This window comes from Mandrillus leucophaeus, unplaced genomic scaffold, assembly GCF_000951045.1.
Source record: "Mandrillus leucophaeus isolate KB7577 unplaced genomic scaffold, Mleu.le_1.0 Scaffold149, whole genome shotgun sequence".
Classification (NCBI taxonomy): Eukaryota; Metazoa; Chordata; class Mammalia; order Primates; family Cercopithecidae; genus Mandrillus; species Mandrillus leucophaeus.
The window spans coordinates 2,946,734-2,959,914 of record NW_012101465.1 but is presented as its reverse complement, the minus strand read 5'-3'; the positions used below and the strand labels follow the sequence as shown (position 1 = coordinate 2,959,914).

Genomic DNA, 13,181 nt, shown 5'->3' with positions numbered 1-13,181 from the left:
AAAATGGAAGAAACAGCCGTTTGGTGAGTATGACTTAATTTTGTTAATTGGGCTACCTCATTCATTTATTCATTTATTGAGTCAAATAATTATTTATTAGTATATGCTGTATGATACGTGTAATCAGGCCTTGGGTTACAGAGGTGAAGATACCATCTCTGGAGGTCATGGCTTAGTAAGGAAGATAGATATTACAGGTTAGAGTGAAGTGATGTTTGTGTTAGATAAGTAAACAGAGATCATCAAAGCATTTATTTCTGGCAAGTAACTTAAGCACATTTCTGTTTTTCTGAGATGGAGTCTCACTGTGTCTCCCAGGCTTGAGTGCAGGGGTACAATGTCGGCTCACTGCAACTTCTGCCTCCCAGGTTCAACCAATTCTCCTGTCTCAGCCTCCCGAGTAGCTGGGACTACAGGTGTGTGCCACCATGTCTGGCTAATTTTTGTATTCTTTTTTTTTTTTAGTGGAGACGGGGTTTCACCATGTTGGCCAGGCTGGTCTCGAACTCCTGACCTCAAGTAATCTGCCCACCTCACGTCTGAGATTACAGACGTGAGCCACCGCACCTAGCCCACCACACCTGGCCCACATTTCCATTTTTCATTAACCATTTCAATGTGCTCTGCTTCTCTTCTATTTTTCTAAAATAATGTTTAACAATTGTGGTTAAATTCATATGTAGTGTTTATTATAATACATATGTCAGTAGTTCTCAAATTTTTTGGTTTTAGACTCCATTTGTCCTGTGAAAACTTACTGAGGAGCCCAAACAGCTTTTGTTTATGTGGGCTATATCTTCCAACATTTACTGTATTAGAAATTAAAACTGGCCAGGCGTGATGGCTCACAGTTTGGTAGTCTCAGGACTTTGGGAGGCCAAGGTGGGAAGATCTCTTGGTCTCAGGAGTTTGAGACTAGCCTGAGACCTCATCTCCACTAAAAACAAAACAGAAAAAAAAAAAATAAAAGAAAAAAAGAAATTAGCCAGGTGGTCATGGTGGCATGCGCCTGTGGTCCCAGTTACTTGAAATTCTGGGATGGGAGAATCACATGGGAGGTTGAGGCTGCAGTGAGCCTTGATCACACCACTGCATTCCAGTTTAGGAGACCCTGTCTCAAAAAAGGAAAAAAAAGGAAAATGAAGACATTTGTAAACTACTTAATTTTTCTAAATGACACTAATAAACTCATTATATTCTAGAATAACTCTATGAAAAATTATATTTTCAAAATAGAAAGCTGGCATTGATTTACTTTTTAGAAAATCTGATGTCCAACTTAATAGAAGGCAATTATCGTATCTATTAATACTTGCCTTTGTAATTAATCTGTTGTGATGAGGTGTTTTAGTTGAAATATATGAAGAAAATCCAGCCGCACACAGATGTGTAGTTGGAAAAGGTAGGAGGAATACTTTAATAGCCTTTTCAGGTAATTATGGATATTTTTCTTTGGTATTTCACTAAAACTCAAGGAGTGATGGTTACTTAAAGGTTATTGCAGTGTAGAATCTGAAATAATATTTGTGAACCTTTTTACTCTACTCAATTGAAATCTCATTGATTGGTCCTGCATTTTAAATGGATCTTTTACCCAAGCAGAGTTTTTTAGCATCATGAATTGGTCATTTGGGAAATTTTGGTTCACCGAGATAAGCAAATCTTCCATATCACTTTTGTTAATATCACTACCAATTTCATCAGTATTGGGAATCTATCAAGTTCATGATGATGAATACAATTCTGATTTTTGCCGGAAAGCTCAAATTTTATTGACGACAAATACTGTTATCATAGTTACTTTCCTTGAAATGCTAGGCTTCCTTTATTAATTTTTGAGAAAATGTTTGTCAAATATCATAAATACATAGTTTTTCTGTCATTTCTTATTTTTAAAACTGACAGCTAGTTCAGCTAGCAATTCAAAACACACAAGAGATTTTCCTCGAGACAGTTACTGTAATTGTATGCCGAAATGCTTTATGCATAGTTCCCATTTAATCCCATAGAATATTGAAAAGATATATACTCAATGCTTGAGATTTAATAAAATTAGTGATATTTATTGCTTCATTAAGGACATTCTTAAGTAAAACTGGCTTTTTTATTTTTATCTTTTTTAATTTTTTTATTTTTTGAGACGGAGTCTCGCTCTGTCGCCCAGGCTGGGGTGCAGTGGCTGGATCTCAGCTCACTGCAAGCTCCGCCTCCCGAGTTCACACCATTCTCCTGGCTCAGCCTCCCGAGTAGCTGGGACTACAGGCGCCTGCCACCGCGCCCGGCTAGTTTTTTTTTTGTATGTTTTAGTAGAGACGGGGTTTCACCGTGTTAACCAGGATGGTCTCGATCTCCTGACCTCGTGATCCGCCCGTCTCGGCCTCCCAAAGTGCTGGGATTACAGGCTTGAGCCACCGCGCCCGGCCGGCTTTTTTATTTTTTAACCGCAAGCACAAGGTGGTGAAGAGAGGATCTAATGGCGACTATACATTTAGTGCCACTGACTTGATGTGCACTAAGGTACCGGCAGTTTTACCCACCATTGCTTTTCTACATCAGTACAAATGTCAACACAGTGGAAAATGCAAATGTCTTAGTATTATTATGAGTATAGTTTTGCCCATGTGGATCCCCTGAAAGGAGACCTCATGAGATCTGCAGACCACAGTTGGAGAGCTGCTGGCGTATATAAATACAGTATAAATACAGTACAATTGACCCTTCAACAGTGCGGGGGTTACGGGTGCCAACATCGCCCCCCAGTCAGTGGAAAACCTGCATATAATTTTTGAGTCCCCAGAAACTTAACTATTAATAGCTTACTGTTGACCAGAAGCCTTAAACCTGATAACATAAACAGTTGATTGCCATGTTTTATATGTTGTATTATATACTGTACTCTTAACAATAAAGTAAGCTAGAGATAAGAAAATGTTATTAAAATCATAAGGAAGAAGCTGGGCATGGTGGCTCACGCCTGTAATCCCAGCAGTTTGGGAGGCTGAGGCAGGCAGATCACTTGAAGTCAGGAGTTCAAGACCAGCATGGCCGACATGGCAAAACCCCGTCTCTACTAAAAATATAAAAATTAGGCGGGCATGGTGGCATGTGCTTGTAACCTCAGCTACCCGGAAGGCTGAGTCATGAGAATCTCTTGAACCCGGGAGGCAGAGTTTATCGTGAGCCGAGATCACGCTACTGCACTCCAGCCCGGGCAACAGAGCTAGACTCTCAATAAAAACAAAAACAAAAAACCTGATTTAAAAAATAAAGGTTGTTTTGAAATGTATAAGAGGTTACCATCATTTAAATTTGAAAAGAAGAATGTAAGTGAAAAATAGCCACTGCAAAGGATGTAAGACCCTCTCGTTGATGATAATGCCTGTAAAATAAAATCAGTGTCTCCCAGGCTGGAGTATGGTGATGCGATCTTGGCTCACTGCAACCTCCACCTCCTAGGTTCAAGCGATTCTCCATCTCAAAAAAAAAAAAAAAAAAAGATATATTTACTATTTAGTAACTGAAAGTGGTGCATCGTAAAGGTCTTCATCCTCATTGTTTTTATGTGGAGTAGACTGAGGAGAAGGAGGAGGGTTTGGTGTTGCTGTCAAGTGGCAGAGGAGAAAGAAAATCCACATGTGAGACATGTGAAGTTCAAACCTGTGTTGTGTAAGGCTCAGCTGTATTCTCAGTTAAGCAGTTTAGTATACTGTGATTCTTTTGTTGTTGTTGTTGTTTTCATGGAAGCTAATATTTACTTTATTTGTCATTTCTCTAGTTTTGTTTATACCTTTTGCTAGTTCTTTCCACGTAGTCCAGATGTTTCTCAGTTCTCCATGAGGTCAGCTCCATCAGATAATCTGTTTTGTTCTTGGCTGTGTCCTTCCAGGAGCTCTGTGTTCTTTTATCTACTGTGCCACCATGATCATGGAACTTCCCCATTGTTTCTCCCTGTAATTTTTTTTTTTTTTTTTTTGAGACGGAGTCTCACTCTGTCACCCAGGCTGGAGTGCAGTGGCACGATCTCGGCTCACTGCAACCTCCGCCTCCTAGTTTCAAGTGATTCTCCTGCCTCAGCCTCCCAAGTAGCTGGAATTACAGGCATGCACCACCATGCCTGGCTAATTTTTTAATTTTTAGTAGAGACAGGGTTTCACCATGTTGCCCAGGCTGGTGTTGAACTGCTGGCCTCAAGCAATCTGCCCGCCTCGGCCTCCCAAAATATTGGAATTACAGGCGTGAGCCACTGCAGCCGGCCTCTCCCTGGTTTTGACTTCCTGTTTCCTAGGTCTCTTGTCATCTTCTTTTGGCTTATACCTTTTTTCTTTTTTTTTTTGGAACACATTTTCCAGTATTTTTCTGGGGTTGAAAAGGTTGTACAGTAGAACAGATCAGTGATGGCCTTCAACCTGCCCTCTGCCTGGCACCTAGTTGTGAAGCTGGGGCTTCCAAATGGAGATATTTACTAATTGTGCTTGTGATTTCCTTTGCTTCATATCTGTGTTAGGTTCTGTTTCTTTCTGTTTCTATGATTACATGTTAACTGTTATGGAGGGTCTCCTCAAATAGTTTTCTGAGAAAATATACGTGATACATTTTTTGAGGCTTTGTATGTTTGAAACTGTCTTTATTTTGCACTAATATTTGAATTGTAATTTTGATGGGTATAGAACTCTAGGTCAAAAATAATATCCTTTCAGAATTTTGAGAGCATTGCATATATGATTTAATCAATAATTATAAGACAAACCTTCACAAACTCTCCACATGGATCAAAAAGTACAACATTGAGGACAGGCCAGTGGCTCTCTTGTGTTCCTCTGTCCAGTTGCAACTCATTCCTTCCCTTGACTTTTAGTTAATCATTCTTTTTATTTTTAATTGCCACATATGTGTGTATCACTAAATGGTATAGTTTATTTTTGCCCTATGGATTTTATATGAATTAATCCATGTTTGGCTTCTTTTATTCAACATTGTATTTGTAAGACACATCAGGCCAGGCACGGTGGCTCACCACTGGAATCCCAACACTTTGGGAGGCCGAGATGGGAAGATCACTTGATCCCAAGAGTCTGATATCAGCCTGGGCAACATCAGGAGACCCCATCTCTATTTAGAAAAAAATAAATAAAAGATTCATCCTTTTTTGCCATAGCTGTGGTTCTTTACTTTTCATTGATGTAACATTTTATTGCATGAAACTACCTGTCTTCTGTCTTGATGAACATTTGGGTTATTTCCAGTTCGGAGCTATTGGAAATAATGCTACTCTGGAATATTATTGTACATGTATCCTGGCTATTACGTGATAAATTCTGGTATACATATCTAGGAATGAAATTGCTGATTCATAGAAGGTGTGTCTCTTTAACTTTACCAGCTTCTATTGTCTTCTTGCTTCTAGTGCTACTTTTGAGAATCTGGGAACCATTACGATTCTTGATGCTTTGTCTGTGGAAGCTTTTCTAGGCTCTCTTCTTTGTTCCCAGTCGCTGTAGTTTGAAGGATAGGATCTCCTCCAAAATTGATGTTGAAACTTAATCTCCAATGCAACAGTATTAAGCAGTGTGGCCTATAAGAGATGATTAAGTCATGAGGGCTCCACCCTTCACCTTCATGAGGACTAATCCGTCATGAAAGATTAGCATCCTTATAAAAGGGTTGAGGTTGAAGGGAGTGCTCTCTTGCCCTTCTGTCTCTCCCACCATGTGAGGACACAACATTTGACCGCTCCCAAGGATGCAGCAACAAGGCTCCATCTTGCAGTGGAGACTGGGCTGTAACAAGACACCAAACCTGTTGGCACCTTGATCTTGGATTTCCCAGCCTCCAGAACTGTGAGAGATAAATTTTCTGTTTATGAATTACCCAGTCTGTGGTATTTTGTTATAGAAGCACAAATGGACTAAGACACCAGTGTTCTGAAATTTCAGTGATGCGTCATAGAATTGATCTTTTCTTTTTCTTTCTTTTTTTTTAAATGGAATCTTGCTCTGTTGCCCAGGTTGGAGTGCAGTGGCACGATCTCAGCTCACTGCAGCCTCCACCTCCTGAGTTCAGGCAATTCTCCCCCCTCAGCCTCCCGAGTGGCTGTGATTACAGGCACGCGCCACCATGCCTGGCTAATTTTTGTATTTATAGTAGAGACAGGGTTTCACCATGTTAGCCAGGCTGGTCTCAAACTCCTGACCTCAGGTGATCTGCCCGCCTCGGCCTCCCAAAGTGCTGGGATTACAGGTGTGAGCCCTCGCGCCTGGCCAGTCTGTTTTCACTTACTGTAGTGGACAGTTAGAGGGTCCCTTCTAGATGGAAATGCATGTTCTTCAGTTTTGAATTATTTTGTTGTTGCTTTCTTTCCTCTGTGTTCTCTGTTCTTTTTTTCTGGAACTTTCTTTTTGGATGCTGGACCTTCTGGACTAGTCTTTGAATTTTCTTATTTCTCCTTTCCTGTTTATCATCTCTCAATATTTTTGTACCGCTTTTTGGGAGATATCCTCATCTTTATTTTCCAGCCCTTCTATTGAGTTTTTGTTTTTCAGTATCCTGTTCTTATTTCATGGATGTATTATCTTGTTTTTTTGATAGATTAGGTAGTTTTTTGTTTGTTTGTTTTGTTTTTCTTTTCTTTGTATAGTTGGTTTCCTCTGTAGTGGTCTCTTCTTGTTAGTCTCTGTTTTCTTCAGGTGTCTACTAAACCTTGGTTATCTGTTCATAATTAAAAATGGACACCTAGGCCCAGTGCATTGGCTCACGCCTGTAATCCTAGCACTTTGGGAGGCAGAGGCAGGCAGATAACTTGAGCTCAGGAGTTCGAGACCAGCCTGGGCAACATGGTAAAACCCCATCTGTACAAAAAAATACAAGAATTAGTGGGGCTTGGTGGTGTGCACCTATTGTCCCAGCCACTTGAAGGACCGAGGTGGGAGGATTGCTTGAGCCCAGGAGATCGAGGCTGCAGTGAGCTGAGATTGTCCCAATGAACTCCAGTCTAGATGACAAAGTGAGACTCTGTCTCAAAAATATATAAATAAATAAGACTTAAAAAGCCAATTGGGGTGGGGCGCGGTGGCTCAAGCCTGTAATCCCAGCACTTTGGGAGGCTGAGACAGGCAGATCATGAGGTCAGGAGATCGACACCATCCTGGCTAACACGGTGAAACCCCGTCTCTACTAAAAAATACAAAAAAACTAGCTAGGCGAGGTGGCGGGCGCCTGTAGTCCCAGCTACTCGGGAGGCTGAGGCAGGAGAATGGCATAAACCTGGGAGGTGGAGCTTGCAGTGAGCCGAGATCCAGCCACTGCACTCCAGCCTGGGTGACAGAGCAAGACTCCATCTCAAAACAAACAAACAAACAAACAACAACAAAAAAAACAATTGGAAGCTCTAGGCATATGGATAGGGTTCATGACTTTGAGCTTCACTAAAGTGATCTGGCAGGGGCATTTGTTGGGGAAGTCTAGATGTCAGTATATTTAGGAGTTTCTCCTTTTCCATTGGCCAGATTCTCCAGATTCCTCTGGATGGGGATAAAGTCCTGGCTGCCAGTGTTTTGGGAGCAGAAAGGGAGAGCTGGAGGACTTCAACATTCAGTATGTGTGTGTGCAGGCATGTCACTTAATTGCTCCGTTTTCATGGTGGAACTCATTCCCTTTATCCCACAGGCCAGACAGCCTCTGTTTTACGCTCCCCAGAGATTGCACCCTGAAGCCTTGCCCTGGCGTGTGAGATGGGTTGTTGCCCAGCAGCATGGAGTGGGAGAGGAGATCTAGAGAACTAGTGGAAGACTCTTGACTTCATCTGATGTTTAGAGTACCAAAATATCAAAAGGTCTAAGCTGTAGACCCCCTTTTGGAGAGGCAGGTAGGGGTGGGCTAACAGGACTGGCTTTTGGTGGATAAAACGTCACCTGACAAAACACTTGGTAGTTTTTGCTTTTAAATTAATTTGTAATCAAAGCCCAGTATGTTTGTGTCTTAATAGATAACCTTTAATTTCCTTAGGGCTTAATTTATGACAGGATGACGCAGACATGTATATACATAATCAAATTTATGAATAATTTTACCTTTCTAAACACTGAATACATTCTTTATGAGTTATGTTGATGAAAGTAAATTTTTGGTTTCTCATGATGCAATCTATGTATTACCATGTGATTATTCCTTTTAATCTAATACTTATGGAGATTTTATGTAATCTAATACTTACGGACATTTCATGTAAGGCATCTGGAACAAATCATTCTACAGTATATAGGTTGTTTAGGAAAACTGTAACTAGAGTTTAAAAAAAAACTATAACAGTATGACTTGGGGGGGTATAGGATGTTACCCATGTGATTTTACCTCTGAATGTATCTCACATTTATTTATTTTTATTTTTTTAAATTAGTTTTTAAGATGGAGTCTCGCTCTGTCGCCCAGGCTGGAGTACAGTGGCATGATCTCGGCTCACTGCAACCTCTGCCTCCCAGGTTCAAGCAGTTCTCCCTGCCTCAGCCTCCTGAGTAGCTGGAATTACAGGCGCCCGCCACCACACCCAGTGAATTTTTGTATTTTTAGTAGGGACGGGGTTTGACCATGTTGGCCAGACTGGTCTTGAACTCCTGACCTCAGGTGATCTGCCCACCTCAGCCTCCCAAAGTGCTGGGATTATAGGCGTGAGCCACCGCACCTGGCCTCATATTTAAATATGGAGGTAATTACTGGGACTATACCTTACCTGTCTTATCACATGTCTCTCCACTACTCTTATTAAAATTCAGAGTGCTAATCTTCTCCCTTTAATTCCTTTATCAACAAGGGCTTATTGAATATTTGCTGTGTATACAGAATGGTTCCTTTCACTCAGTAAACTTAGAGACTAGTTGAAGAGATAAAACTTGCACAAATGAAACAAAGTGGTAAAATGCATTTTAAAAATATCATAAACAAGAAGGGGATTTTTGTTTTTATGCAGAAGAAGTTTTTTTTTAAAGAATTTTGTTTATGCCAGGTGCAGTGCCTCACACCTGTAATCCCAGCACTTTTAGAGGCCAAAGTGGGTAGATTACTTGAGCCCAGGAGTTTGAGACCAGCCTGGGCCACATGGTGAAAGCCCGTCTCTACAAAAAGTAGCTGGGCATGATGGCACCTGTAGTCCCAGCTGGGAGGGACTACTTGGGAGGCTGAGGTGGGAGGATCCCTTGAGCCCAGGAGGCAGAGGTTGCAGTGAGCTGAGATTGAGCCACTGCACTTCAGCCTGGGCAACAGAACAGGACCCTGTTTCAAAAAAAAGTAAAATAGAAATGTGATTATTATATGTGGTAAATAGGAAACCTAGAAAGCCAATTTCTAAGGGACAAGAAAATACTGAGTGGTTCACTGGCTTAGCCAAAAAGAGTAATTTCTTTTCTTAATCCCAGGAATGGAAGATTGCGAAACAATGGAAGATGTGTACATGGCTTCAGTGGAAACAGACCGAGGAGTGAAAGAACAGTTACATCTTTATGACACCAGAGGTCTACAGGAAGGCGTGGAGCTGCCAAAGCATTATTTTTCATTTGCTGATGGCTTTGTTCTTGTGTACAGTGTGAATAACCTTGAATCCTTTCAAAGAGTGGAGCTTCTGAAGAAAGAAATTGATAAGTTCAAAGACAAAAAAGAGGCAAGTGGATAAAAATGCCAAATGTGAATTATAATACCATTTAAATTATAGCACAGACTTTTGGGTAGTTTATTTTCAGATCATTACAATGTATTCTTAGTATCTGTGAAACCTTAACCCTTTACAGTTTTTTTCTTTTCTTTTCTTTTCTTTTTTTTTGTTTTTTGTTTTTTGAGACGGAGTCTCGCTCTGTCTCCCAGGCAGGAGTGCAAAGTGCAATGGTACGATCTTGGCTCTCTGCAACCTCCGACTCCCAGGTACAAGCGATTCTCCTGCCTCAGCCTCCCCAGTAGCTGGGATTATAGGTGTGTGCCACTATGCCCGGTTAATTTTTATATTTTTAGTGGAGACAGGGTATCACCATGTTGACCAGGCTGGTCTTGAACTCCTAACCTCAAGTGCTCTGCTGGCCTTGGTCTCCCAAAGTGCTGGGATTACAGGTGTGAGCCACCATACCCGGCCTAGAATTTTTTTCTTAACCCAAGAAATACAGGACTGACTGAATTTAGTCAGGACCAGAATTTGACTTTCTGCCTTTTGCTTGTTACAATGTACAAGTTGAATTTTAATGACTTCTTATCTCAAGTACTACATAATTCATTTTATGTTCTTTGGTATTGCTGTTTCCTTGGGTTTTTTTTATTTGTTTGTTTGTTTTTGAGACAGAACGTCTCTCTTTCACCCAGGCTGGAGTGCAATGGCACGATCTTGGCTCACTGCAACCCCTGCCTCCCAGGTTCAAGCGATTCTCCTGCCTCAGCCTTCCGAGTAGCTGGGACTACCGGCATGTGCTACCATGCCCACTAATTTTTTGTATTTTTGGTAGAAACAGGGTTTCACCGTGTTAGCCAGGATGGTCTCAATCTCCTGACCTTGTGATCCACCTGCCTCAGCCTCCCAAAGTGCTGGGATTACAGACGTGAGCCACCGTGCCCGGTCTCCTTGGGCTTTTTATTATCTCCTTGGGTACATAGGATTCTTGTCTTCAGGCTTACCGAGAAAAAAAAACCAAAACAAAAACTAATAATTATTGGATTCTGCCCATATACCACTTAAACATAAGATTCATATGCCTTACAGTGGTCTGTAAAGATTTAGATTACCTGGCCCACGCCTATCCTTTTCATCTCATCTTTATCATCTGCTTGTCTCTCACTATACTCCGGCGACACTGGTCTACTTTCTGTTTTTTCAACATGATAGTTTTGTTCTCCTATTAAACTTTCTCAATGGCTTGTTTCCCTACCTGAAACTGTCTTATCTCAAATCTTTCTCCAGATCTTCACATGGCAGACTCTTCATTGTCTAGGGAACCAGATAATATACTGATTAACAGTACTGGCTAGATGGTAGAAGAAAACCAAAAACCAAAACAAACAGCAACAACAAAAAGTACTGGCTAGATGTTCTTAACTTATATTTTCATATGTTTTTTTGTTAAGCTTTTATTTTGAGACAGTTGTTGAGTCACATGCAGTTTTAAGAAGTAACACAGAGAGATCCCTTACCTGTTTGTCGCAGTGGTACCATCTTCAGAACTGTAGTACATCATAACCACTGTATTTGTGTTGATTCAGTCAAGACACAGAACATTTCCATCGCCACAAAGATCCCTCATGTTACTCTTTTATAGCTGCCCACTTCCTTCCCATCTTCACCCCCACCTTAACCCTTGGTAACCACTAATCTGGTCTCCATTTCTATAATTGTGTCATTTCAAGATTGTTACATAAATCAGTGGTCCCCAATCTTTTTGGCATCAGGGACCGGTTTTGTGGATGACCGTTTTTCCACAGATGAAGTTGGGGTGGTTTGGGGATGAAGCTGTTCCCCCTCAGATCATCAGCCATTGGATTCTCAGAAAGAGCGTGCAACCTAGATCCCTCACGTGTGCAGTTCACAATTCGATTCTCGAGCTCCTGTGAGAATCTCGTGCCAGCACTGATCTGACAGGAGGCAGAGCTCAGGTGGTCATGCTTACTCACTCCCTGCTCACCTCCTGTTGTGTGGCCCGGTTCCTAACAGGCCCTGCACTGGTACCGTGCATGACCTAGGGGTTGGGGACCCCTGACATAAAAGATATCATACAGGCCAGGCACAGTGGCTCACACCTGTAATCCCAGTACTTTGGGAGGCCGAGGTGGGTGGATCATGAGGTCAGGAGTTTGAGTCCAGCCTAACCAACATGGTGAAACTTTGTTTCTACTAAAAAAATACAAAAAGTAGCCTGGTGTGGTGGTGCGCACCTGTAATCCCAGCTACTCAGGAGGCTGAGGCAGGAGAACCGCTTGAAATCTGGGAGGCAGAGGTTGCAGCAGTGAGCTGAGATCACACCAGCCTGGGTGACAGAGCAAGACTCCATCTCAAAAAAATAAATAAATAAAATAAATCATACAGTATGTAATCTTTTGGGATTGGCTTTTTTCACTCACATATTCTCTGGAGATTCATCCAAGTCACTGCATGTATCAGTAGTTCATTTCTTTTTCTTGGTGAGTAGTATACCGTGGTACGTACCAAACTCTTTTTAACCATTATCTGTTGTAAGACATCTGGGTTATTGATATTTTATTTAGAATACTAATTTACTTTGTAAATAGATAACATATTCACAAGGTTTTGAAAAGATGTAAGAAGGCATGAAAACTCCTCTCCCCCGTATTTTCCGTCTTTCCCACCGAAACAGGCAAATGCTGTAATTATTTATTGGGTATCCTCCAGAGACCGCTCTCTGCCCCACAGAAGTTGGAAAGGTCAATGAACACTCATGTACTAGATACTTAAATCTTGGCTTTGGTTCTCAGCTTTTCTGCTTCAGTTTCCTTATATGTAAAAGGAGAATAATAGTACCTTCCTCATATGCTTCTTCAATCCCCATAATCATATTAATTCAGGGAATGCTTATTGAGCAACTACTATGTGCCAGGCATTGTTTTAGGTACAGGGAATGTGTTAGAGAACAAAACAGCCCATATCTCAGTAAAACTTCTATTTTTAGAGTGAGAGAGACAGTAAATAAATATATTTAATACATTACAAAGAGTGATGCTATGTAGAAAAGCAGAATGGGGAATGAGGGTGCTATTTTGTGTGACTGTAGCAGATATTTGAAGGAAGTAAGGATGGAGGGAGCAAAGCTGATGTCTGGAAGGAAGAGTGCTCCAGGTGGAGGGAATAGCTAGTGCCAAGGATCTGAGGTCAGAATTTGCTTGCCACGTTCAGGAATCAGCAGTGAAGCCAGAGTGGGCTAGCAGGTATGTTGTAGGTGAGGAGGGCACTTTGCTTTTCACTTTTAGTGAGATCAGAAGGCACTGGTTTGGGGCAAAGGAATGACATGATATGGTTTAAGTTGCATTTATTTATTTTCATGTTTGGTTGTAAAAAATTGAATAAGTAATGTTTGCACATGGTTCAGAAATGGGGACTGTGTTCAGTCTGGTTCCCACATCTGTCCTCAACCACCAAGATCCTATACATTAAGCATGCTTTTTAAAATATTTTTACCAGTTTTGAGGCAGTTGTCCAAAGTTTTTTT

The 13,181-nt window shown here is 41.2% G+C and overlaps 1 protein-coding gene across 5 annotated transcripts in view; it reads left to right on the top strand.

Annotated features, from left to right (window-relative positions):
- The window catches only part of NKIRAS1 (NFKB inhibitor interacting Ras-like 1), a 67,061-nt gene that overhangs the window by 49,034 nt on the left and 4,846 nt on the right, over positions 1-13,181 (top strand). For all 5 annotated transcript variants that reach the window (XM_011974792.1, XM_011974794.1, XM_011974791.1 and 2 more), the window contains one exon: positions 9,405-9,646. In XM_011974792.1, the coding sequence (XP_011830182.1) occupies positions 9,405-9,646 (242 nt within the window). The remainder of the gene's footprint in view (positions 1-9,404; positions 9,647-13,181) is intronic.